The 26384-nt window shown below is 45.7% G+C and overlaps 1 protein-coding gene across 1 annotated transcript in view; it reads left to right on the top strand.

Annotated features, from left to right (window-relative positions):
• Positions 1 to 19515: 19515 nt before the first annotated feature.
• FAM20C (FAM20C golgi associated secretory pathway kinase) overlaps positions 19516 to 26384 on the top strand; it is a 108806-nt gene continuing 101937 nt past the window's right edge. The window contains exon 1 of the mRNA XM_035131633.3: positions 19516 to 20845. Within this exon, the coding sequence (XP_034987524.2) occupies positions 20031 to 20845 (815 nt within the window). The 5' untranslated portion in view covers positions 19516 to 20030. The remainder of the gene's footprint in view (positions 20846 to 26384) is intronic.

Below are 26384 nucleotides of genomic sequence, written 5' to 3'. Positions count from 1 at the left end.
AGTCCGTGGATTCCTTTAGAGGAATACCCAACGCATAGGGATGGCTAGGCATCCTGCCACCCCTATCTACCTGAACCAGAGCCTATCGGCAACCTTACAAGTTGTGTCAATTTGCTACGTGGCAGGCAAAACCCACGTGGCACCAGCCAATCAACCAAGTGGGTGAAATTCCTGCCATGCCCCTGTCCCAATGACAGGCAACACAAAACGGCATAGCAAGGTCAAGCGCAAGCCCTAAATATAGGGAGAGGTGGGCGGGTGTTCCAATGCACTGAACCCAAAAGAGGAAGCTCAGGGACACATGCATGGGCTTAAATAGAGGTCCCTCGATTGCTTTGACTGGCGTCCCTCTGGCCCAATTGCACCCAGGATCGAGAGACCTCCAATAGGGTGTTGTGGCTATCCAAAGGTTCCCACTCACAACACAGGGTCTGGTTGCCAGGTCACACCACAACACGTGCCCTCTTGTTAGGGAGGACCCGATTTCCCCATTGGTTTGCAATTTTTAAAGTCCTTGTGGAAATTCAGTACGCAATTTTGTCCCATTTTGTGCAACGCTCTTTCCCCTGATATATGATGCAATTTTCAATGTCGTTTTCACTAATCCATGCATTTATATGCACACTTTACAATAGTACAGTGGTACCTCGGTTTAAGTACACAATTGGTTCCGGATGTCTGTACTTAACCTGAAGCGTACTTAACCTGAAGTGAACTTTCCCATTGAAAGTAATGGAAAGTAGATTAATCCGTTCCAGACAGGTCCACGGAGTACTTAACCTGAAGCGAACTTTCCCATTGAAAGTAATGGAAAGTGGATTAATACGTTCCAGGCGGGTCCACGGAGTACTTAAACTGAAGCGAACTTTCCCATTGAAAGAAAGTGGATTAGTCCGTTCCAGACGGGTCCGCGGAGTACTTAAACTGAAGCGTTCATAAACTGAAGCAAACTTTCCCATTGAAAGTAATGGAAAGTGGATTAATTCATTCCAGACGGGTCCACAGAGTACTTAAACTGAAAGTATTCAAACCGAAGCGTACTTAAACCGAGGTATGACTGTATAGCAGGCATCTTTGTACATATTCCTTGGCAGGAGAATTGCATTGAAAAATGCTTGTTCTGTGTTTCGGTTCAGTTAATTTACATTTTTATGCTGTAAACCACCCTGTAATCTTTGGATGAAGTATATAAATTTAAATTTAAATAATAATAGTAATAATGATACTCTGTCAACCGCCCTGAGACCCCATGCAGTGCCGGATTTACTTATAAGCTAAACAAGCTATAGGTTAGGGCAGCGTTTCTCAACCGCTGTTCCGCGGCACACTAGTGTGCCGCGAGACGCTGGCTGGTGTGCCGCGACGTGCGGCGACGAGAAGGGCGATTTGCATTGTCACGTGCCTGGCGGCCGCCAGTACACAACACTAACCCGCCGGAAAGCAATATTTCTCCTCCTCTTTCCCAAAGCTCAGTGCAAACGAGCCTGGCGGCCGCCAATACTCAACACTGACCCGCTGGAAAGCAATATTTGGCAAGTGTTTCTTACAGTCATAATTATAATATAGGGCGGCACATAGTTAATTTTTAAAACTTTTTTAATGGTGGTGTGCCTCGTGATTTTTTTCACGGAACAAGTGTGCCGTGGCCCAAAAAAGGTTGAGAAACACTGGGTTAGGGGCCCATTCTCCTGGGCCCCCCAAAGAATTTAAAGGGGGGAAAATTGGATGTACATATATAAGATAAATATAAGATAAGATAAGATAAGATAAAAAACAAATAAAATAAAATCTACCTACAGCAACAGTTTTTTGTGTTGTGTAGGCTCCTATGATGTAAGTCATGGGCCCCGCCTGCTACCCTGCTCCCTAAAATATCACTGGTTTGCTCATTTCTATATCAATTACTTTAATAAAATACATATTTTGTTATGTGAAAATGGCTTTGGATACCTATTAGGTCCCTAAATTACCATATAGCATATATTCAACACAAAACACAGCGGCAATTTGTTGTTGACAAAGGACAGCTGGGCATATAAAAGGCCCCATTACCTTCAGTAGCTGAGGGCCTCATCAAACCTAAATCCGGCCCTGGACCCCTGGGTATAGGGTGTTATATAAATTCAATAAATAAAAAAAATAATTTTATTATTACTATTATTATTATTCAGAAAGTGTGACTTAGGGGCGCTCTCCTTTAAATGTGAACTCAATCGAATCCCTCCCCCATCCCTACCTCAGGCTTACCTGGTGGTGGTAGTGCCACTCGTACAGCACGTTGGCGACAAATATTCACACAGTTGTTCAAAAATAATTTTACACCATTTATCAAATTTTTGAGAAAGAGACAATTACTTACAAGGCGCCATGAAAACTTACAAACTACCTAAAATAAGGTGAACTTGCAATACCAGATTTGACTAGGTTCTTACAAATTATTGACTCAGTTTTTCGTTTTTTAATTAAGTTCAAGGAGATTCAAGAAAAAGGTAAGTTCAGCGTTGTTCCCGGTAGCTGAGAGGTGCTGATGAACAAGTGTATGAAGTTATAAAGAAGACAGGGTGCCACCGTTCTATCCCCATTTCGTCCTAGCAGTCCATGCAGTTGAGAGGCTGCTGTTTCGCCCCCGGTGGGGCTGATTTGTTGGGGTTGGCGGATAGCACACTCCCTGAGCACAGTTTTCTGGGCTTCTTCCGTAGTCTCGAGCCATTGATGCGTCTACTAATGCTAAATATCATTGAAGAGACTATTTCTTGGCTTAAGCATAAAAGACTGAATAGCTTATAGCTGCTGGTGGTGGCAGCACAACTATGAGCGACCATTTTGAATTCTCTACAGGACCCCAAATCTGGCACCTGCCTCCTCCAACCTATGCTTTCCCATTTTGTGGGGAGGGGGGGATCACAGACACAGCTTCAATTATCAAAAGAATAACATTGAAGGAAGAGAGGAAAAGATGGAAACCATTTACAGCTTGTCTCTGCTACAGCTTGTCTCCACTGTTACAACCCGGATCTTTTTTGTTGTTGTTGTTGCTGCTGGTAGCCAGATATAGGTTTTTTTAACCCTTTCTGTGCTGTTTTTTCTGGCGCTTTGGCAGACTATGATTGGGTGTAACAGCGTTAGTTTTTTAACTCGTTCTGTGCTGGTTTATTTGGCGCTTTGGCAGACTATGTCGCTGCTGCATGTTTGTTCCAGCAAGGGTATTATTCGTCATTTATTTCTGTTCTCTTCCCTCCCCCCCAAAAAAGCGCAGCAGCTTTGGGGCACCCCCCCCCCAAAAAAGCAAAGCAACTTTTGCACACACACACCTCCAAAATTTTGGTCAGCAGCTCCCCCCAAAAGCTCAACAACTCTGGGCACTTTGTGATAAATAAGGGGTTTTTTGTTTGGTTTGGTTAAATAATTAGTCTTTGGTTTTTTAAATACAGTTATATATTACAATTATACATTTTTGTTATTTAAACTATAAATATCGCGAAATTGTGGTTTTTCTCTCGAAGTGACACACCACCTGAGTTATGCTCGGTTTTTTGGCGAATTTTGACACACCAAGCTCAAAAGGTTGCCCATCACTGATTTAAAATGAAGGGATTTGAGACAGTGGGCTTGCTTTCACTGTCCCGGCACCTGAAATGGAGGCCACGTGGCTTCTGCTGTCTTCAGTGTCCTTATCTTCGCCCACAGCAAGTTGCCAAGAAGCACAATGAACAAAGGAGGCTGTGGAAGGAAGCAAGGAGGAGTTCTGTGGTCTAGAGTTTCTTCACCTCACCACGCTCCCGATTTGTGCCTTCCTTCCTGTCTTGAGCTCGTGACTCAGGAGGCCTGGCTTCCAACCAGTGAATCACTGCTTCAGTCAAGATGTGTTTTGTTGGTTTTTTTGCCGAGGAGGGTAGGAGTGGAGGGAAACCAAACCAAAAATTAACACAAAACAAAGGTCACTGAACAGCTCTGTTGACAGAGCAGCTTACGGTACACTCCAAGAAGCCAGAACAAAGCACAAAATCCACCACTATCTCCTTCTGTGTCAGAATTTCCATGGTAACCCTTACTAGATCAACCAAGAGTTGACCGATGGAAGGGGGCACAGGAAGCATAGGTTTGAAGCTTTAAAAAAGAACTTTTGGTATATAAACTCTGTGGGAAGGCACCTGGAAACTTTGGCAGGCATTGTGACCATTATCCAACTCCCAAGCCCTTCCTTAAGTCCTCTGGTGTGTCCAGAGACCTCATGGGTGGAGAAAGGTGAGTCTCTGGAGTTGGACAGCAGCTGGAATTTATTATAGTTAATTATTAAATTTAGGTCCCTTCCTCCCTCCCAAAGGAGCACTGTGTGGCAAGTTGTCCGATACTAGTTATCCACAGAATTTCATCGGGGTAAAGTGACTGTAAGAAGCCTAGACAGCATCTTAAAAAGCAGAGACATCACCTTGCCGACAAAGGTCCTTATAGTTAAAGCTATGGTTTTCCCAGTAGTGATGTATGGAAGTGAGAGCTGGACCATAAAGAAGGCTGATCGCCAAAGAATTGATGCTTTTGAATTATGGTGCTGGAGGAGACTCTTGAGAGTCCCATGGACTGCAAGAAGATCAAACCTATCCATTCTGAAGGAAATCAGCCCTGAGTGCTCACTGGAAGGACAGATCCTGAAGCTGAGGCCACCTCATGAGAAGAGAAGACTCCCTGGAAAAGACCCTGATGTTGAGAAAGATGGAGGGCAGAAGGAGAAGGGGACGGCAGAGGATGAGATGGTTGGACAGTGTTCTTGAAGCTAGGAACATGAGTCTGACCAAACTGCGGGAGGCAGTGGAAGAGAGGAGTGCCTGGCATGCTCTGATCCATGGGGTCACGAAGAGTCAGACACGACTAAACAAAAACAATGACTGTATGTGGGGTCAAGATGGGTGACTGTCAATTTTGATTTCTCTCTGTTTCTCTCTCTTAAGTTCAGTTCTACAGCAGCCTGCCATTTTTAAACAAGTCCTTGTTCAAATTAACCCGCATTTCAGTCTGAATTTCCCTAAAGCACACATGTTTGCAAAGCAGTTTTCGAGGGTCGTGCACCAGATTTGGCAGAATCCCAGATAACACACTGATTCAGGCAGGTTCAAGTTGACCCAGGATTCAGCCGGATCAGGTTGAGGCAACCCAGGATTGCCACAAGTCACATTTGGTCCACCTGGAGTAACTCGAATCTGTCAAAAGGGGTGGTGGTCTGGCAGCGACAGGAGTAGCCTTTGTGGATGTCTTCCCCCTCCCCATCATTAACTGCATCTTTAATTAGGGGTTTAAACCCTGATTCAACATCCAGTCAGGGGAGAAGAAAGTGTATGTCTCCTTCTCCACAAAATCTGGCTGCTTGTTTAATTGGGGTTTTCAATGTGCAAGAGTCCCAAATCAGGCCCAGAACTGGGTCAGGATTAGAACGGAAGTACCAGATCAGGTCCCAAATCTGATTGAAGGGACCCATACACAGCCCTGCAATTTCTCCTGATATAATGCTGTTCTTGTTTGTTATTTTCACCAACATAAGACATTTTAATGCACACTTTCACCAAATATAGGCATTTTGTCTACACATTATCCTCCACAATACAGTGGTACCTCGGTTTATGAACACAATTGGTTCCGGAAGTCTGTTCATAAACTGAAGCGTTCATAAACTGAAGTGAACTTTCCCATTGAAAGTAATATAAAGTGGATTAATCTGTTCCAGACAGTCCGTGGAGTATTTAAACTGAAGCGTTCATAAATTGAAGCGAACTTTCCCATTGAAAGTAATGGAAAGTGGATTAATCTGTTCCAGACGGTCCGCGGAGTACTCAACCTGAAGCGTACTTAACCCGAAGCATGGGTGTAATTGGTTCCGGAAGTCTGTTCATAAACTGAAGCGTTCATAAACTGAAGCGAACTTTCCCATTGAAAGTAATGGAAAGTGGATTAATCTGTTCCAGACGGTCCGCGGAGTACTCAACCTGAAGCGTACTTAACCCGAAGCATGGGTGTAATTGGTTCCGGAAGTCTGTTCATAAACTGAAGCGTTCATAAACTGAAGCGAACTTTTCCATTGAAAGTAATGGAAAGTGAATTAATCCATTCCAGATGGGTCCGCGGCGTTCGTAAACCGAAAATTTGTAAACCGAGGTGTTCATAAACCGAGGTTCCACTGTAGGAGCATTTTTGTACACATGGTTTGGACAGCACCACAAAATTTGCCCAAGTGTGATTATTGAAGGATAGCTGTTTTAATTCACGCACTGTTTTGGAAAATGGTCATCACTCCTGATCTGGGGTATGTTGGGAGATGAATGCATAGGGGCATCTCTGCAGGATGGCAAGACCCCCTACCTTTGTAAGGCAGAAGAAAGTAGAGTTCACAGGAGCTAGCAACTTCTGGGAGAAGTTGCTTCAATCTCTCTCGCCACTTCCTGAGTGGCAGAGCACATTCTTTGCACGCAGAAAGTCCCAGGCTCAATTCCTGTGCAGTTGAGTGGCAAGGGGTGCGAAACCCTTGCCTGAGGCTCTGGAGACTCACAACCAGTCTGAATGGGCGATACCAGGGTAGATGAACTAATGGTTTGATCAGGCATAAGGCAGTTCTCTGTGCTCCCAAGTATCTCTACACCTGATACAATGACCAAATGACCTCAGGAATTCCCTAGTTTTCAGAGAGCTTGGAGGTCAGCCTCTTATATGACACCACACTCTGAAGTGCAGAGAGACAACCACTCTCTACACTTTGATCAGTGCAGAATGAAGATCATGTAAAGCAGCACAGGAATTTTAGGCTCCACTCTTGATCTCCATGCATTGAGGGGATGGGATTTTTCTGAAAATATTGACGTCATGCTTACCCTCATGGATTATTTTTCCCCCTAATTCATGTCTTGCTCCTTGATATTGATGCAAAACAAGTTTTTCCAATTCTTTATTCTTTTACCACTGCCACTAAAAGTACAAACTCTCATATGCATTATAAGACATATTGTATTACAAACACTTCCAGTTTCCTCAAATAACCAGCACTTAAGCAGATACATACAACAATGTATTTAACTTCTATATTTTTTTTTAAAAAAAATTTGCTTTACTTGCCCATGCCTATAAAATGCTGCAGATAAATAGTATTGCAAGGGGGTTAACTGTTTTATTTATTCATTTTTTACCATAATCTTTTATTGTATTTCATTGTAATATTTTGCTGGAGGCCGCCCAGAGTGGCTGGGGAAACCCAGCCAGATCGGCGGTATATAAATATATTATTATTATTATTATTATTATTATTATTATTATTATTATTATTATTTTCTTCTTGTTGTTGTTGTTCTTCTTCTTCATTATATTTCATTCATGAATTGCTTTCCATGAGGCATACCAAACTTGTACACAAACACACACACACACACACACTTTCAGATTCAATACAGAAAGAGACACCAAGTTATAGTACAGTGGAACCTCGGTTTATGAACACCTCGGTTTACGAATTTTCGGTTTATGAACGCCGCGGACCCACCTGGAACGGATTAATTCACTTTCCATTACTTTCAATGGGAAAGTTCGCTTCAGTTTATGAACGCTTCAGTTTATGAATAGACTTCCGGAACCAATTGTGTTCATAAACCGAGGTACCACTGTATATGCATTTTTTCCTCATATGGCATATAATTAGCAAGGTTTGAAATCCAACATTTCACAAATGGACAAAACAAAAGCAAGTGTGCTGATATATGCAGGACTTGCTCAGACCAGAGCTATCTGAATGAGTTAGTGACCATTAGTTAGTGACCTCCCACATCCCTGCATGAAAATGCTTTAGTGTCAGAAGAGACCCTCCATGCGTGCAAGGGTATGTCCGTGAAGGTCCTCTTCACAGTTGGGAACTGGGCTTTTACTAGTCAGCTGCCTCTGTTGACACTTTCGGGGAATGCAATTCCAGCCCAACAGTCCAGTGTGGAGAGATAGAGGGAAGTCAGGCAGGGTTCCGTCCTAAATCAGGGATCCAGTAACAAAGGGGAGTCAGGCACAGGTCTTTCAGGACCCCGGACAGGGGACAGGGAGCAGGCAACTTGGTCCTCTGAAGGCAGAGCTTCCCACAAACCCTTTTAGATGTCATTTCATTTCAGAATCACTTCCTATGAAGCTTGCTGAAGCGATTTCTCAACACACAAAAAAGTTTATCTAAAGAAGCACATGGATGAAAATGAGTTTAAACGACCGCATATTAAAAACAGTTGCACGTATAAAAATAGCTGTGTATTATTTATTACGTATAGAGACCACCTTTTCCTCCAAGCAGATCAAGTTCTCCATGGCTCTCTTTCTGCGAGGCTGAGAGATGGTGACTGTTCAAGGTCACCCAGTAAGCTTCACAGCTGAGTAGGGATTCGAACCCCAGTCTCCCAGGTCATAGTCCAACACTCTAACCATTGCGCCACACCGGTGAAGGCAGTTGCATATACAAAATGGTTGTGATCATGGTATCTCCCATGTGGTGGCATAGCTGCCAAGTTATCCCTTATTTTAAGGGATTTTCCCTTATGCTGAATAGGCTTCCTCGCGAGAAAAGGGAAAACTTGGCAGCTATGACTGTGGTGGCGAAATTTTGTGCCAACGCTATTAAGATTCGGTCCACACAAATTGGTGGCACCCAAATCAATTCTTGATCTGAGCTAGAAAATAACCCGATTTGCCGATGCCTTAATTTATGTAGTGCGATAATTAATCAACCATATTGTATCTAATGGAATAATGACGGCAAATTCTGTCTAGTTTAAATTTTTAGAATATATTTTAAACTGTATTCTTGATTGATTTTATGCTTTTAATATGCTGTGCTGGTCGTTGACCATAATAAATAAATTGATAAATTGATTGATACGAAACGGTTTCGAATTCCATAGAGATACTGACTGTCATAAAAGAAATCTCCACTTGGAAGGCTTGCTGGAGAAAGAAAGTCTTCAGCAGGCAACAAGACAATCAAGACAACGCCAGTCTGATAAGTCACAGGAGTTCGTTCCAAAGAACAGGTACCACCACGCTAAAGGCATCATGTGGAACGGCATCGAGCTTCAAGACTGAGTGGAGATTCGAACCCATGTGCCCTAGGTTCTAGTTCAGCACACTAACCAATAAACAACACTACCGTAGCTCTTGCCTCAGCGGGAAGAATGTGAGGTGCTGACCTAGAAACAGAAGACTCTGTCTCAGCAATAGAGGATAATCCATTAGGGTGAATGGGGTAATGCTCCACCAACCTTAGAGTGCTTTCAACACACCGGTTCTGAAAGTCCTACATTGGCTCCCAGTACATTTCCGAGCACAATTCAAAGTGTTGGTGCTGACCTTTAAAGCCCTAAACGGCCTCGGCCCAATATACATGAAGGAGCGTCTCCACCCCCATCGTTCTGCCTGGACACTGAGGTCCAGCTCCGAGGGCCTTCTGGTGGTTCCCTCACTGCGAGAAGTGAGGTTACAGGGAGCCAGGCAGAGGGCCTTCTCGGTGGTGGCACCCACCCTGTGGAATGCCCTCCCATCAGATGTCAAGGAAATAAACAACTATCTGACTTTTAGAAGGCATCTGAAGGCAGCCCTGTTTAGGGAAATTTTTAATGTTTAATGTTTTATCATGTTTTTAATATTCTGTTGGGAGCTGCCTAGAGTGGCTGGGGAAACCCAGCCAGATGGGCGGGGTATGAATAATAAATTATTATTATAATAATATTATTATTTCATTGTGCACCCACCCACCCACCCACCCTGTCTGTCTGTCTGTCTGTTTTTTTTTTAAAGGTCATTGCACTAGTCCTCAAGGTGACAAGCCCACACAAATGAAGGGAACGTGGCCAACACATGCAAAGGAAATAGAACCGCCTCCTGAAAAAGCTGATCCACTGAAACGAGAGGCAGTGATATATTTTCTAGCCGGCTCGGCATACCACACACACAGCAACCTGCCTTTTGAAGTCCCTCCTCTCTACAATGGAGCCCTATCTCGTGTTGCTCCTTTTATTTTCATTATCTAGCCAGAGCTTACTAGCTCAATGCAGCTCCAATGAACCTTAGCGAAACGATAAAGGGAAAGGGATGACTAACCAGACAAGCAGAGCTGCTTTTGGGGGGGGGCGGAGAGACGGCAGCTGGCAAGAGGTGATGTGAACAGGATGGCAACTGCAGCAGACAGGTTCCTGCTCCCTGAGAAAAACGGAGAGGACAAAGAACATGAACTGGGTTTTCAGATTGGTGGATGAATTGATCTAAGGTCCCCAATATAGCACCCATAGGTCAAGCAGTTTCCCGTGACTGTGATAGCCCTACTCAATGCTAATCCTACAATGAATGTGACCAGTGCTAAAAAAAAATCAAGAAAAAGAGGTGCCGAAACACACCATGAACCTCATTCACTGAGAACGGCAATGGTGCCCACCTGAGCGGTGCCGGAGTTCTGGCACGTTCAGGCTGAAAAAAAGCCCTAACTAGGGTCCATTAATTTCAGTGGATACAGCTCTAGGGGTCCAACAAAACCCTCTGTCCAAGCTCTCATAAAAGTTTTTTTTCCCCTCGCTTTTGGGAGTTAGTGGGAAATTTTCTTCTGTGAAAATGGGCATTTTCTGGCACCCATAAACAAGGGACAGTTAGGTCCTTTTTTTGAGGGGGGAGATAATTCAGATGGAAATTCCCAGGTGTCAAAAAAAGGTTATTTATGCATGCCACACTGCGGCCTGTGTTTCATTAGCCCAAAAATGGAAAATGAGCGAGGTCTCAACCAAAGAAGAATGGCAACTTAAACTGATGGCATATGCACAGATTGCAGATCTAACCTAGAGAATAAGAGAACAAGAAGAACATTTAAAGAAGATTGGAAAATGTTTATTGAATATATGGGGGGGTGTATCACTTGAAAACATTGGTAGCATTAAGATAAATTCAACAGTGTAAATATGTTTTGATGGAAGTAATAATGGATTACTGAATGGTTGAGTAATAATAATAATAATAATAATAATAATAATAATAATAATAATAATAATACATTGTTGTTGTTGTTGTTGTTTCCCCAGCCACTCTAGGCAGCTCCCAACATAATATTAAAAACACAATAAAATGATGTGTAAAATGAGAAGAGAAGAGAAGAGAAGAGAAGAGAAGAGAAGAGAAGAGAAGAGAAGAGAAGAAGGGTATCATTGACATTTTAAGGTTGTATAAATGAATATTCTAAACTGTAAAACTGGGGTGTGTGTGTGTGTGTGTGTGTGTGTGTGTATCAGAAAACAAAAAACAGTTACAGTACTTTGATTTCCAGGTGGTCCCCTGGCCAACCCGCAAACTTGGGGACCCCTGAAATAGATACACACACACACACACACACACACACACACACACAATTTTTCCTCTTATGCCACCAAGAGGCCACATCTAGCAGGATCGCGAAATGAAGTGTAAGTTTGCATAACAGCATTTCTCTGAATTCACCCTCCAATTTCTCCTCTCTCCACCCTGATCTCTTCATGGTTCTCCTTCCTGGCCATTCCAGAGTTGCAGCCTTGTGATTACTTGCCAGCAGCAGGGGCGGCTGGTGTCTCTATGGGGCCTGGTAGGGCAGAAAGTGGGGAGTCCGACACTAAGTGGAGCCAGAGCCAGTGACAGGCAGAACCCACTAATTATAGTTTTCTTCCCAACCTCCTCCTCTGTGATGAGTTCAACAAGGGCAACAGCAAGGCTGAGGAAGAAGCAGTTGAGAGCCAGAACCCACCTCTGGTTGTACAAAAGCAAGTGGGGCTGCTGGAATCTACACTGAGCTTGATGGGGGCAGTGCCCCATTTGTTCTAAGGGGAGCAGTCTCCACAGCACGACTTCGGATTAAGCGAAGTTGCATAGTATTCCGTTGCCAGGTTAGTGAGCCCTCCAGGGGCAGAGAACTCTTGGGTTTGGTTTGCATGTGCTCCCCACGCATCGTGCTGTGCCGGTAACACCGGTGCCACTATATAAATAGTCTCTATTACACAGTAGCTCTAAGCACGAATCGTAGTAAAATTCCCAGCTGAGCCCATTGTGTTTGTGCAGACATGCATGTTGTCCAGAAGCCAGCTGAAAACAAATTTCAGTCACTTAATATGTGTACTCAGGAGAACCCAGACTCATTTAATTTAAACAAATCACACAAATTCCCACCATTGCCAACGTGACTGCAAAGGCAAATAGATAAATCAGGGGGAGAGAGATCTGGCAAACCTGCCTTTTCTGGGCAACCGTATCATAAGCGTGTACAAGCGATAAGCGTTACCATGCAATGGCCAATTGTGAACACAATACAGAGGGAAGAATGCAACAGAGGTGTGAGATGAGGGATTTGTGCCACAGGTCAGCTCTACCTTCTTCACTTCACATTACAGCTGACTCTCATGGAGACCTGTCTAAAACATAAAGCATTGTGCCCACCTTGCTCACACAGGGTACACCCTGAGCCTCTTGGGCTTGCCGACCAAAAGGTCGGTGGCTCAAATCCCCGCAACGGGGTGAGCTCCCGTTGCTCTGTCCCAGCTCCTGCCAATCTAGCAGTTTGAAAGCACACCAGTGGAAGTAGATAAATAGGTACCACTGCGGCGGGAAGGTAAATGGCATTTCCATGCGCTCTGGTTTCCATCACGGTGTCCCGTTGCATCAGAAGCGGTTTAGTCATATTGGCCACATGACCCGGAAAGCTCTCTGTGGACAGATGCCGGCTCCCTCGTCCTGAAAGTGAGATGAGCACCGCAACCCCATAGTTGCCTTTGACTGGAGTTAACCATCCAGGGGTCCTTTACTTTTACCCTTTTTATTAGTATATAAAGCCCTTAATAACTTGAGACCCATTTACCTGCAAGATGGCCTGGCCCCAAGTATGCCCATTTGACCACTTCAATCTACTCTTACAGATGCCACATAATTTTCTCTTCTTTTAGCATGGCAGCACCTACACTCTGGAACTCCCTGCCTATTGACATCATACCGTAGAATGTGGAGCACAGGTGGCTCTGTGGTCTAAACCACTGAGCCTCTTGGCCTTGCCAATCAGAAGGTCGGCGGTTCGAATCCGTGCGATGGGGCAAAGTCAGAAAACCACGAGGAAGGGGGAGTAAAATGGAGTGACTGGAAAAGCACTCCACATTTGTGTTGGTCCTCTTCATAATAAGCTCCTAAAGCCAATAATTTCTAATGAATGCTTTTATGTGGCATCACCCTGTTCCAGTACTGAATGAATGGGCTCCATTGTCTCAGTGAGGCTTCTTTTAATTTACTTTTCCCACCCCAGAGAGGTTTGAAACAAGTCACCTTATGCATTAATATAGTGCTCCAATTATTTTTAATATCTCAATTGCTGGAAAATGTCCTTATTTGGAGAGTGAAGCCATTAAAATCGTACCTGTGGTTAAGAGATTTGCAAGGAGATGCCTAGAGGGTCAATTTAACGTTGGGTTTCCAGCAGCCTAATAGGACAGTTATAGGCATCATATCCAACAGATTTCCAAAAATTCTGCTGGTACAATGTGTGTCACCACCCGCATTTGAATGATTCCTTGTTTCATTGACCCTACCTCTCCAGTGTTTCCTGTTCTCAAAAGTCTCTTTCTGGAGAATGCTGGATCCTCAGGACTGATTTTGGAGGAGCTCGGGGACTGTAATGTGGAGGAAGAGGGGACGGAAAAGCCCCATTATATGAGTGGACTTCCACACCTCCAGATCTAGCACATTGCCATTCTTTCGCCTATCCCCATTTAACATCCTGCCAGCCCCTGCCAGCCTTAGACAGCATGGACAATAGTCAGCGATGATGGGAGCTGTTGTCCAGTGTCTGCATTGCCACAGATTCCCTATTCATTCGTCTAGTCATGGGGTAGAGAACCTCCAGCCTGCAGGGCAATCTTGGCCCACCAGGGGGAGTCCAAGCTGGCCCGCAAGGCCATTTCCGGCCACACTGCTCAGCTGATATCACTTGTGACATCATCTGATGGGCGATAGGGTAGGATTAAATTTGTTCGCTTGTGCATTTTTATCCTACCTTGCTCAAGGTGGCGTCCATAGTTCTCTCACCACCATTTTATCCAAGAGACCATATTGGCTGTGTTTCCTGGAAGCCTCTTTCCTTTGGAACCTACCTACACCCTGAGATTACCTTCTAAGGCCCTCCTTCATGTGCCTCTCCTCGAGAGGTATGGAGGGTGACATCACAAGAATGGGCCTTCTCTGCAGTGGCTCCCCGTTTGTGGAATGCTCTCCCCAGGGAAGTCCGCCTGGTGGCTTCATTACACACCTTTAGGCGCCAGGCAAAAATGTTCCTTTTTTAACCAGGCCTTTAGCTGATCTGTTTGACATCCTATACCTTTTTAAAATGTGTGTGTGTGTGTGTGTGTGTGTGTGTGTTATTGGCTTGTTTTTATTCTGATTATATACGTTGTGATCTTTTCTGGGCAGTATATATAGGGCAGTATATAAACTATAATAATAATAATAATAATAATAATAATAATAATAATAATAATAATAATACCTGCCCATGGAGAAATAAATAAATAAATTGCACCCCAGTATAGTCCCTGGCTGCTTGATCATAGCGATCAAACTGGGCAAAGAGAGAGTCTAAAATGGGGCAGGTATTGTTTCATCTACTCCATGATCATCCAAGTTGTCAACATTAGTCTTTGGGGTAGGGGCAGGGATCAGAATCAATAAGGTTTGGACAGAAGTCAATTTAGAAATCAATGCAGATAAAACAGCATCAGTGGGGTCAAGGGTGAACCCAAGACTGAGTTCTGAATTCTGAAGGGAGGATACTAGGCAGAAGGTTTTGAATCAGAAAGGAGAGCTGGAGTTGAATCTTGATGAAATATAGGTGGAGTTAGCCAGAACCTAGGAGAATCAACTGGCTCCCCCCCCCCTCCAATGCTCATTGCTAGGAGTGTACATCAGATTTTGGGGGGGGGGAGTTAAATGTCAAGCAGAAGTGAGGTACCTCAGTGAGATTTTGGGCTTATTACGTAGATGCGAAGCAGGACACACCAGCCTGTGTGTCAAAGCAGGCACCCGCTGAACTGTTTCATGGTGCCTCGATGATCCAGGTATCCAAAAATGCTGCAGACAAGTGCCCGCTAAAAGCAATTTCTCCAAGCTTAGCATTTGAGTAATCACACCATGGTGAAGAAAGAGAGAACATCAGAATGGGGAGGACGCATAGGGGTAGCTCTGCGGTAACTGACAAGTATAGCTTGTCGTCAGAGGGAAAGATGTTATCCCAAAGTGAATCCTTTCTAGTCTTCCTCTCCCCACCCCTGCCCCAAGAAAAACCACATTAAAGGTACCTAGTACAAAAGTCACTGGGCTGATTTGTCTGAAATGTAGCAGGTTTCTTACCCAGGGGAACCTCTTTCATAGCTGAAAATTTCAGACCAATCGTCCTGAAAATGCCGTGGAAGATTAAGTGATTAATTCTTCCCTCCCCAAGGTGATGGCTGCCCCGGCAGAAAAACCATGACAATTATCTTTTTTGGAATTGGGCAGGATTCTTCGACTCAGAAGGGGCAACGTTGCCTGTGAATTTCATTCAATTCCGCCCTCCCCCAATAAAATAAAAGTTACAGAAGATTCCTGCAACTACCACCCACTTCTGCCAAAATAAGATACCTACTAGGTACCTGCCACAAAAAAAACTTCTGCTCCTTAAAAGAACACTGGTTGTCAATCTTACAAGCAAATGTCAGTTGTAAACAGTTGTCTGTGTTACATTTCTATAATACGTAATATCTGTTGTTCAGTCACAAGATCATGCACCAGACTTGCTGATTATAGCTGCTCATATCAATAATGCGGGGGCAGAGGGGAAAGAGGAAGAGAGAAAGAGAACAGGAACGGTTTCCAGGCAAAAAAATAATGATAAATCACAGTAGGTGCCACCATATACGAAAGAGTTCATTTTATTACATTTATCAGCTAGCAAAAAAACCATATTAATGGCAAGCAATTCCATTAAGAGCTCATTATTTCCTTGTGTTTATAATAGGGGAAGCATTATCAAGGGTAATAATATTCATCTGACACAGCAGAAACTGAGAGCGTGAAACAGTTTGGGAAAGTCACGGGAGAAGACGTTGAGCTTAATCCCTAAAAAGGTTATGTTCTGCCCCCCCCCGAACTGAGTTCTGCTCATCAAAAGCATATCAAACCTTCATCCATCGGAAGGGATGAGGGTGCAGAGGCGTCTATATAAATGTCATGTATATATTATTGTCTTGGTAATCCCCGTAACAAATTAAAGTAGGCAATTTATGTTAGCCGCACATTGCAGAGGGAGACCTACCCAGTGTGTTGAAGACTAAACTGACATTTCAACCAAGGACCTGCAGGCATTAAACCACTATGCTACAATTAATTGATATTGTTATAATTCAGCTATTATCAGGGGAATATTGGAAAACTAATAAAAACTTATTTTTTTTGGGGGGGGGAACCACCACTTGTGCTATATGGGCATATTCTGCAACATTATCTTCATTTATTGCATGTTTGGAGAAGCTAAACCCATGGGGCTTAATTGCGGCCCTCCAAGCCTCTCTATCTGGCCCTTGAGATGCAAGCCACACCGTCTTTTCCCAAGCCACACCCCTCCCTGGCCTTACATCACAGCCTTCTTGAGGGTTTTTCCTGGGTGTTATGTGTCCTCTACTCTGATAGAGGCTCTTGCTTAACAGGACGGATGATAGACAGGAAAGTGTGAGTGTGCAAAGTCTGGAAATGCTTGCTGGGGCAGATGAGATACCCCCCAACATTTCTCTGATGAAATAGGGACATCCTATTCTCTTATACTATTTATACCCCACCCATCTGAATGGTTGCCCCAGGCACTCTGGGCGGCTTCCAACATACGGTATAGAAAAACACAATAAAACATTAAACATCAAAAAGCTTCCCTATACAGGGCTGCCTTCAGGTGGCTGGGGGGGGGGGCAGATAACTCCATACCCTCCAACATTTCTCCGATGAAAATAGGAGCGTCCTAAGGCAGTGATGGCGAACCTATAACACGCGTGTCAGACGTGACATACAGAGCCCTCACTGCTGGCACGCGCCCCATCGGCCCAATCACTGTTGTTGTTGTCCCCCCCCCTTTGTTCTCCCACTCCTCCTCACGCTACAGCTTGTCTCCGCTGTTAAAACCCGTGGTCAAAACCCCGGATCCTTTGTTGTTGTTGTTGCTGCTGGTAGCCAGAGATTGGTTTTTTAACCCTTTCTGTGCTGTTTTTTCTGGCGCTTTGGCAGACGATGATTGGGTGTAACAGTGTTCATTTTTTAACCTGTTCTGTGCTGGGGTTTTTTGGCGCTTTGGCAGACTATGTTGGTGCTGCGTGTTAGTTCCAGCGAAGGTATTATTCGTCATTTATTTCTGTTCTCTTCCCCCCCAAAAGCGCAGCAGCTTTGGGGCACCCCCCCCCAAAAAGCAAAGCAACTTTTGCAGCCCCCCAAAAAACCTCCAAAACCTTGGTCAGCAGCTCCCCCACAAAAGCTCAACAATTCTGGGCACTTTGTGATAAATAAGGGTTTTTTGGTTTGGTCTGGTTAAATAATTAGTTTTTTGTTTATATATTACAATTATACATTTTTGTTATTTAAACTATAAATATCACAAAATTATGGTTTTTTTCTTGAAGTGACACACCACCCGAGTTATGCTCGGTTTTTTTGGCGAATTTTAACACACCAAGCTCAAAAGGTTAGCCATCACTGTCCTAAGGAAAAGTGGGGTGTTCAGGGATCAAATCAGAAACTGGGAACGCTTCTGTAAATCTGAGAATGTCACTGGGAAACAGGGACACTTGGAGGGTATCAGATGGGAATCAGGGTCCAAAATCATCAGGAGTGCACCACGTTGGCTATTCCTGACCTAACACTCAGGTTCATTCCAGTGGCTTTTGGATTTGTTTTGCAGTCACTGCATACAGAAACCGCAATAAAATCTGGCCTGGTGTGCCTACTTAACCCTGGAGAGCTGCTATGGGAGCAATTATGTGTGCATTTATGGATTGATTATTTTTGCATTAAATGCACGCGCGCGCACACACACACCCTAGACTATTTGTGTGCATCTCTCATCCCTCTGTAAAAAAACAAAACAAAACTCAAACCAAAATAATGACCTTGCAAAAGGAGCCAGTTGCAGTTCTCCTTTGCGTTTCATTTGCGAAATGTGCTCTGTGTGATGCAGACGATGACAACAGCAAAAAAAAATATTACAATAATAATTCAAGTCCCTCTGATCCGACGCAGCCAGACTGCCCTCATACTTTGCAATAATAGATTTTCTTCCTTTCCTCTCCCTCTCTCCCTCTCTCCTGCTACCAGCGCCTTCCCCTCCTCAAACCTTTGAGAAAAAGACGCCCTCTTTTTGCCCTAGTTGGATCTGCAGTAAAAACGAGAGAGATACTGGGGAAAAGGAGAGAGAGGGACAGCTTTTGGGCTGAGGTTTTCCTGTTACTATCACTGTAGCATTTATTTAGCCAATCTCTTAACTATGACGTCTGGGTGGATGGCTTGCTCATAATATTTTAACACACCCACCGAAGGCAGGCGCTGCCTCCTCCTCTCGCGGCCAGCCAATCTGCTGCATTCAGTGTGGCTGCAAGGGGGGGAACCGCGCTGCACCTGCCAAACGCTCCCTCCGAGCGCTCTCTCTCTCTCCTCCCCCCTTTCCCTTTTTGCCTTTTCACATTTATTTACCCCCTTCTTCTTCTTCCTACCCACGAAAAGCAGATCCGCACAGCCCAGCGCGGATACAACCCCAGCTGCTGCCTTGCTCCAAGAAGGACCGCTATTGAATGTGATGCTTCTATAGATCTTTTATTTCCCCCCCTTCTAATTCGCCCCCCTCCCCGCACCACCCTATTTAAATTCTCTATTTTGGGTCATCTGGGAGGTTGTTATTTCTTTGTCTCTCCCCCCCCCCTCTTTGGAGCAAATGACAGTATTGCACTTTTGCTATATATATATAGTGCGGGTTTTCTTTTTTCTTTTCCCCTGCTCTGATTTTTTTTTAAAGAGAAAACCTCTGTCCTTTCACCGGCCCCCCCCCTCCCCTCCTCTCGCTACCCAATTCCTGGATGAGCCGATCGCTCTCGCCCAAGCGCTGGAAGGAAGCTCCGGAAAGAAACATGTTTAAGAAAAAACCCAGCGTCCAGCCAATGTTTTGAAACAGTCGCGCAGAGAGAGGGAGAGAGCGAGCTAGCGAGCGCGAAGAGAAAACGGCCAGAGAACAGAGAGAGAGAGAAGGCAGGAAGATTTTTCGCCTCCTGCCTTTTTCCAGCAGCCGCCTCGCTCGTTTTTTGCAGAGAACCTGGAAGGAAAAGAGAAGCTCGAACAGAGGACCAGAAAAAATACTGGGCTGATTCCTTCTCCACCATCACCCCCCCCCTCTTTTATGGTCCTTTTCTGAAATCGCGTCATCCACCCCGTTACCTTTTTAATTTAATTTAATTCTTTTTTAAATGCTCCTGATTTCTTTGCCTTTATTTCCCTTGGCTTCTTACTCCCTCCTTTTCCCCCCTAAAGGCAAAAAGAGGCCGATGTTGTGTGCATTCGGGGAGGTCACGTCCAACATCCGACTCCCTCTTTATTTTTTGCATCTGTTTTGACCCCTTCCTGCATTAAACCCGTCCGATCGTGGGGTGCTCCGAGGACTTTTTAAAAAGATTTAATTTGCAACTCTACAGATCGCGATGCTCCTCCTGCTGCTGCTTCCGTCGCCGGCTGCTCCTCGGTTTTAAAAAAGACTTGCCTGGTGCGAGCGGGGGGTAAAGAAAAACCGATTTATTTATTTCTGGAAATGACTGGCTGGACCGGACCGGGAAGTCCCGACGCTTTTGTGTTTCTTTTTCTGTGAAAAAGCCCACCCAACTCCAGCCAGCCTTTCTTCCCACCTGGCTGGGGTCCCTGAATATATTTATTTCCAAATAACCCCCAATCTCTCTATATATTTATTTCCTCCTCCTCCTTTCCACCGAGCCATGAAGATGATTTTGGTGCGCAAATTCCGGATCCTTATCCTGATGGTGTTCCTCATCGCCTGCACCATGCATATCATGATCGACTTGCTGCCCAAGCTGGAGAAGCGGGCGGCGGGCGCCGACGGAGCCGGAGACGGCAGAGGCGGCGCTGGCGGAGCCGGAGGAGGCAGCGCCAACGCGGGCTGCTCCTGCTCGCACGCCGCCGCCGCTGCAGCCAGCCGAGCCGGGGGGAAGGAAGGCGCGCGGGGCTGGGCGCCGGCTCCGGAGCTACCCGAGCAGCAGCAGCAGCAGGCGGCGGCGGCGGCGGCGGCTGCAGCGCCCGCTGAGAGGGCCGGCGCCTCGGAGGCTGCCGCTGCAGCCGCGGGCTGGCCTAGCAAACACACGCTGCGGATCCTGCAAGACTTCAGCAGCGACCCCAGCTCCAACGTGAGCTCGCACTCGCTGGAGAAAGGCGCCTCGGAGCGGGCCGAAGCCTTCAAGCGCGCGCAGCAGGAGAAGCAGCAGCAGCAGCCCAAGGAGCCGGATCTGACCCAGAAAGCGCTCATCCAAGATGGGGAGCTGCGCCACGGCCAGCCGAGCAAGAGGAGGCAGCAGCAGCCGCCGGGGAACCGCCTGGGAGGCCACCGGCCTCGCCAGCAGCCGGGCTACGAGGAGGAGGACGGGGACGAGGAAGGCGCGTATTTCTCCAAGCTGGCGGCTCTCTTCGAGCACCCGCTGTACAAGCTGCCCGTCCCGCCGCTGGGAGACCAGGACGTCCTGTTCAGCGTCAACAGCGACATCCGATTCAACCCCAAAGCGGCGGAGAATCAGGAATGGTGAGTTGGGGGGTTGCTGCTGGGGTGGGGGGGGGAGGGAAAAGAGGCTTTGGAAAACGCCCCGCCCCGCCGCCGCCGAAAATAGAGGAGTGTGTGGTGTGTGTGTGTGTCTAGGGTAGGAGTGAAACTAGGCTTTCTTTCACCCGGGGCAAAGACCCAGGTTGGCACACTCCCCATGCGCATTTGCGCGCGCTCGCGCACACACACAGGCTGGGAGTTTCAATACCGCCCCTCTGGAGGCTTCACCCGGGGCAAAAAAATAAAATAAAACCCGGTTAGTTGCGCCCCCCCTCCTGTGCAAGGCACTGAATTGGGGTTGGGGGCTGCTGGAGGATGGGGAGGAGAGAAGTGGCTTTGGCTTTAGGTGACGCCCCACCGCGCCGTCCAAAATAGAGGAGTGGGGGGGGGGGGTCTAAGGGAGCGTTGCCTGAAGTGGCCTTTTCGGCTTAGGAGCAATCCTTAAAAGAGCCTTGCTTGCCCTAATTGATTCTCTGCGCCCACCCCTTCCGCACCGGTGTCTTTCTTTGCCCGTTCATATTCATGCATTGAGTGATTCTCTGAACCCCCCCCCCCAATTAAATAGGGAGGGGGAGTCTTTGCCCCTTCTGGTTCTCTCCTGAAGAACAGGCAGCGTTGGTTGATTCTCTTCTTTCCCCTAAAATTAAAATAGGGAGAGAGTCTTTCTGAGAAAGGGTGGGCTGGTGCTGCTGCCGCCCCTTCTCCACCCTCAGAGTTTAAGATCTCCCCCTTCCCCGCCTGAAGACTGGAAGAGAAGCTTGCATGGGCTGATAAGCCCCCCACCACCACCCATACACTTCAGTAGCAGCAGCATAGAGGGAAGAGGGCAGAAAGTATTAGCTGATGTTGGTGGAACCTTGCTGATTCTTGCCTTCCCTTCTTATAGAGAAGAAAAAGAGAATCTTACATTGACAGCCTGCCCACCCACCCTGCAAATAAAACAGGGAATGGGTCTTTCTAAGAGAGCCTCAGCTCCTTCCAAAAATTATCAGCTCCTTCCTTAACAAAAATGGGTAAGAGTCTCCTCTTGACTTTTACTGCCCTCCCCGCCCCATCCCAAGAATAAAATGCAGAAGTCCTAGTAGCAGTGACAACATTTCAGAAATCTTCCTCCCTTATAAAAAAATATGGGCAAGTCTTGCATTGGCTACCCCCATTAATTTATTTTTTAAAAGGCCTCACACACCCTACAAAAAATATGAGTCGAATTCTGTAACTGCATTAGCTGATGACCCCCCTTTTGATTTTCTCCGCCCTTCAAACCTAAAATATGTAGGTAAGAGTCTTGCAGCAGTTAATGCCCCTCATAAGAGTCTTACAGTGATTGACACTCCCTTATTAAACTAGATAACTTACCCTGAGATAGCAATGGCTGGTGTCTCTCTCAACCCCCTCCCGCACTCCCCCCCCCCCACTTCTCCCCTGCTCCTGGTTTTGCAATTTTTGATGCCAAGGCTAACATTAACAAATACAAATATTTTACTGACTGTCACCCTTCCAGAAAACAAACCAACCAACCAGAGTGTATTCTATAATGCTGCTTTCTCAGTAAGTTGCTCCTGTGAAGGATAATTCTCTTCTCCAGCTGTTGTAAAAATGAAGGAATCTTGGTTTACCTCCCCTCCCCCCAAATAAATAACGCAGAGATAATGTTTCTGAGAGAGCACTCTGTGCGTTGTGAAAGGTAGCTTTGGTTTTTGTTAAACCCCTTCTTTGATTCCCCCCACCATAGAAATAGATAAGGATCTCAGGGGCAAAATGGCTATGTTTTCCTTTAAAGATAGCATCTGGAGATGTCTTGCCCACCCAACCAAAAACTGAATAGGCAGAATTGCCAGGTCTTCCCTCTCTCTTACTGAGTCTCCCACTTGTACTGCCCCCACCTCCAAACAACAGATAATGGATAGTGGGTCTTTAAAAAACAACACAGGCCAATGTCTTTTAAAATATCACTTTGAACTTCCTGATATGGTCCCCTCTGTGTCTCTCTGCAATCAGAATTGTTACCCCCCCTCCTCCCAAAAAAGGAAGGTGAGATACAGTGTTTTAAAAAATCCTGTCATTGAGAAGAAGGTTTGTTAGATTGTTTCATCTGAGCTGAAATGGGTTCGCAGAGTTAATCTACCCAAAAGACAAATAACTAGGAATCAGAAGGAGGAGATGAGCAATTCAGGGTCTACCCCAGGCATCCCCAAACTGCGGCCCTCCAGATGTTTTGGCCTACAACTCCCATGATCCCTAGCCAACAGGACCAGTGGTCAGGGATGGTGGGAATTGTAGTCCAAAACATCTGGAGGGCCGAAGTTTGGGGATGCCTGGTCTACCCACCTGTCAGTGATCCCCCAGCCCAGTCCATGTATACCCCCTTGTTAGGTAGAGAAAATAGAATTTGGAGGATTTTATTTCAGTAGAGGTGCCAGATTTAATTAACCACAGGAAGAGGAACTGGATAGATGTTACGACTTCCACCACAGCCAGCCTTCCCTTCCCAGGAACCTTTCTATAAAAAAACCCCACGATTTTTGTGAATGGAGCCTGCTAATCTCATCCACCAAAGATGAAGAGGTGATGGTGAAATAGGAAGTACAGTATTTCCAATCCCATCTCTTTCCTCCTCTGCCTTTGTCAGTGTATAATCTACTCACCTCCAGCCCTTTGTTGGAACTGCTGAATGAATGGCTTTATTTTAATTACCGGTATATAGGATGTCTTTCTAGCTTAAAAACCTGGAAATAAGCCCCATCAAACATAGGGGGATTTACTTCTGAGTAGACCTGTACAGGATTGTGCTAGTGAGCTCCTGAACAGAGCAAGGGATGTTAGAAAAAAAGGTGTATCTTTCTCTCTCACCCCCCACCCCCAATTTTTTCAGGCTTCTGCCTTCCACTTTCTCTTTTAAAAAAAACAAAACCAGGGATGGCGGTTTTAGTATATTGTCCAATAATTTAAAATGCTGAGAGAACTCCTGCAGATTTAAGCCCAGACACACCCTGGCAGGATGCAGAGAATTTGAGATAACCATACTGACATGCTTACCCACTGCCACTACTACCACTTCCAGTGTTCGAAACGCCCATTGTTCTAGGCGCATTTTGCAACAGGGAATTTCATTAGCGCAACCCTTTTCTGAGCTCTGGGTGCAGTATTGCGCCTAAGATCCCAGATTAAAACTGCAGAGTGGAAGGAAAGGTGGACCTTACTCTGGCTCCCCACTTCCTGCTACCCTCTGAAGAAGACTGGAGAAGAGACCATCTTAAAGAATATTAAAGGGGTGGGCAGGGGAAGGACAAGACCATGTGGAAAATGAACATAATATTTTAGCTGCAATTCATTCATTTTCCAGCTCTGTATTCTTATAAAAAAGAGTGCCTAGACATTCTGTTGTTGCGCCCGTAACCTAGGTTTAAGGTGCCGTTCAGCTCCTAGCTTTCACATCTCAGTTTCTAACACTGACCACTACTATACTGTACTAGATCCCGTTTTCCAGATATTTGGTAAAACCACTAGATCTTGTCCTCACAGGAAGCAGTGATGGTCACGGGTTTGGGTGGCTTTCAAAGAGGATTAGACGAGTCCATGGAGAGGAAGGCTATTAATGGCTACTGGCCCAGACGGTTATACTCTGCCACCACAGTCGGAGACATTAATGCTTCTGTATGCCAGTTGTTGCAAACCACAGGAGTGGGAAAAGTGCTTCTGAGCTCTGGTCCCACTTGTGGGCCACTTTGAGAACAGGATGCTGGACTAGATGGGCCATTGGTCTGATCCAGCAGAGCTCTTAATGCTCTGGTCATTTGCCGATTGATCCTGTAGTCCTATACTCACTGAGAGTGAGCCCCTTTGGATAGACATCTGTAGGGCTGTAGTGCTAACTTCCAAAGCTGAAAGAATTGCAGATGGTCTAAGCACTGTTTGCAAAGGCTCTTCCCACCCCTTAGGATTGCATTGTAGGAGTTGTTGTTATAAAGATAAAAGCAAGTGCATGAGCAAATCCCCCCCCCCCCGATGTCCAATTCTAGGGTCCATCTCCAAGTGAGAGTATCAGGAGCTGGATCAGGCCAAAGTCGCATCCTGTTCTCACTGTGGCCAGCCAGAAACCTATGGGAAGCCTAAGAGCAAGACCTGAGTGAAAGAGCACTCCCTCCCCCCCTTTGTGATTTCTAGCGGTTGGTATTCAGACATCCATTCGATGCTTTGCTTACTGCGTTTCTAACCCACTTGTTCCTCCAAGGAGTTCAAGGTGATGGCCTTAGTTCTCCGTCTCCCCGTTTCAACCTCACAACAACCCTGTGAGGTAGGTTAGGCTGAGGGTGAGTGACAGGCTCAAGCTCACCCAGTGAGCTTCGTGGCCGGGTGGAGATTCAAACCTTGGTCTCTTATGCTAGTCAGACACTCTAACCACAGTACCACACTGGCTCTCTTTTAAAAAAATCAAAATCAAAATAAAATAGAAAAATTCCTTCCTGTAGCACAGGGGTCAGCAAACTTTTTCAGCAGGGGGCCGGTCCACTGTCCCTCAGACCTTGTGGGGGGGGGCGGACTATATTTTGAGGAAAAAAAATGAATGACTTCCTACGCCCCACAAATAACCCAGAGATACATTTTAAATAAAAGGACACATTCTACTCATGTAAAAACACGCTGATTCCCAGACCATCCGTGGGCCGGATTTAGAAGGCGATTGTGCCGCATCCGGCCCCTGGGCCTTAGTTTGGGGACCCCTGCAGTAGTAGCACCTTAGAGACCAACTAAGTTTGTCATGAGCATGAGCTTTTGTGTGCATGCACACTTCTTCAGATACCCCGAAAGCATCAGGGATCCTACTGGGTAAGGTGCAAGCTTCCATTCCCTCTCCCCACAAAAGTAATTTGTCCATTTACACACTACCCAACAAAGATGCCCTTTTTGTATATGCAAATGTCACGTGATAAATTGTAGCCCCAAAGACATAGATATGTAACAAAAGGTGTGAGCTGTACCTTCCCTCCTTTTGTGGCCTCGTTCAGGATTTTCCCTTCCCTGTTGTTAAACAATGCATTCATAAAAAATGAATACGGGTGGGTAACTCTTTTTATATTGCTGGGGGCAATTGCTGGGTCCTCCTTCTTGTTTAGCCTTTATTCCGATTGAACTAGTTCCCCTTTCCCTTAATACAGTGGTTCTGATTGAACTAGTTCCCCTTTCCCTTAATACAGCCTCGAGTTACAGGCGCTTCAGGTTACAGACTCCGCTAACCCAGGAATAGTACCTCGGGTTAAGAACTTTGCTTCAGGATGAGAACAGAAATCGCGCGACGGCAGCGGGAGGCCCCATTAGCTACAGTGGAACAGTTTCAGGTTAAGAACGGACCTCCAGAACGAATGAAGTTCTTAACCAGAGGTACCACTGTACAGAGGGATGACTTATTGGATATGCAAGGCCAGGGAGGCAGGCTCTTTTCTTAACTCCTCTCTCGACCCCTGCTCTCCTCATAGGTAAAGGTAAAGGTAAAGGGACCCCTGACCATTAGGTCCAGTCGTGA

Source organism: Zootoca vivipara, chromosome 13 (genome assembly GCF_965207765.1).
Source record: "Zootoca vivipara chromosome 13, rZooViv2.hap1.1, whole genome shotgun sequence".
Taxonomy (NCBI): Eukaryota; Metazoa; Chordata; class Lepidosauria; order Squamata; family Lacertidae; genus Zootoca; species Zootoca vivipara.
This window is presented reverse-complemented; position numbering and strand designations above follow the sequence as displayed.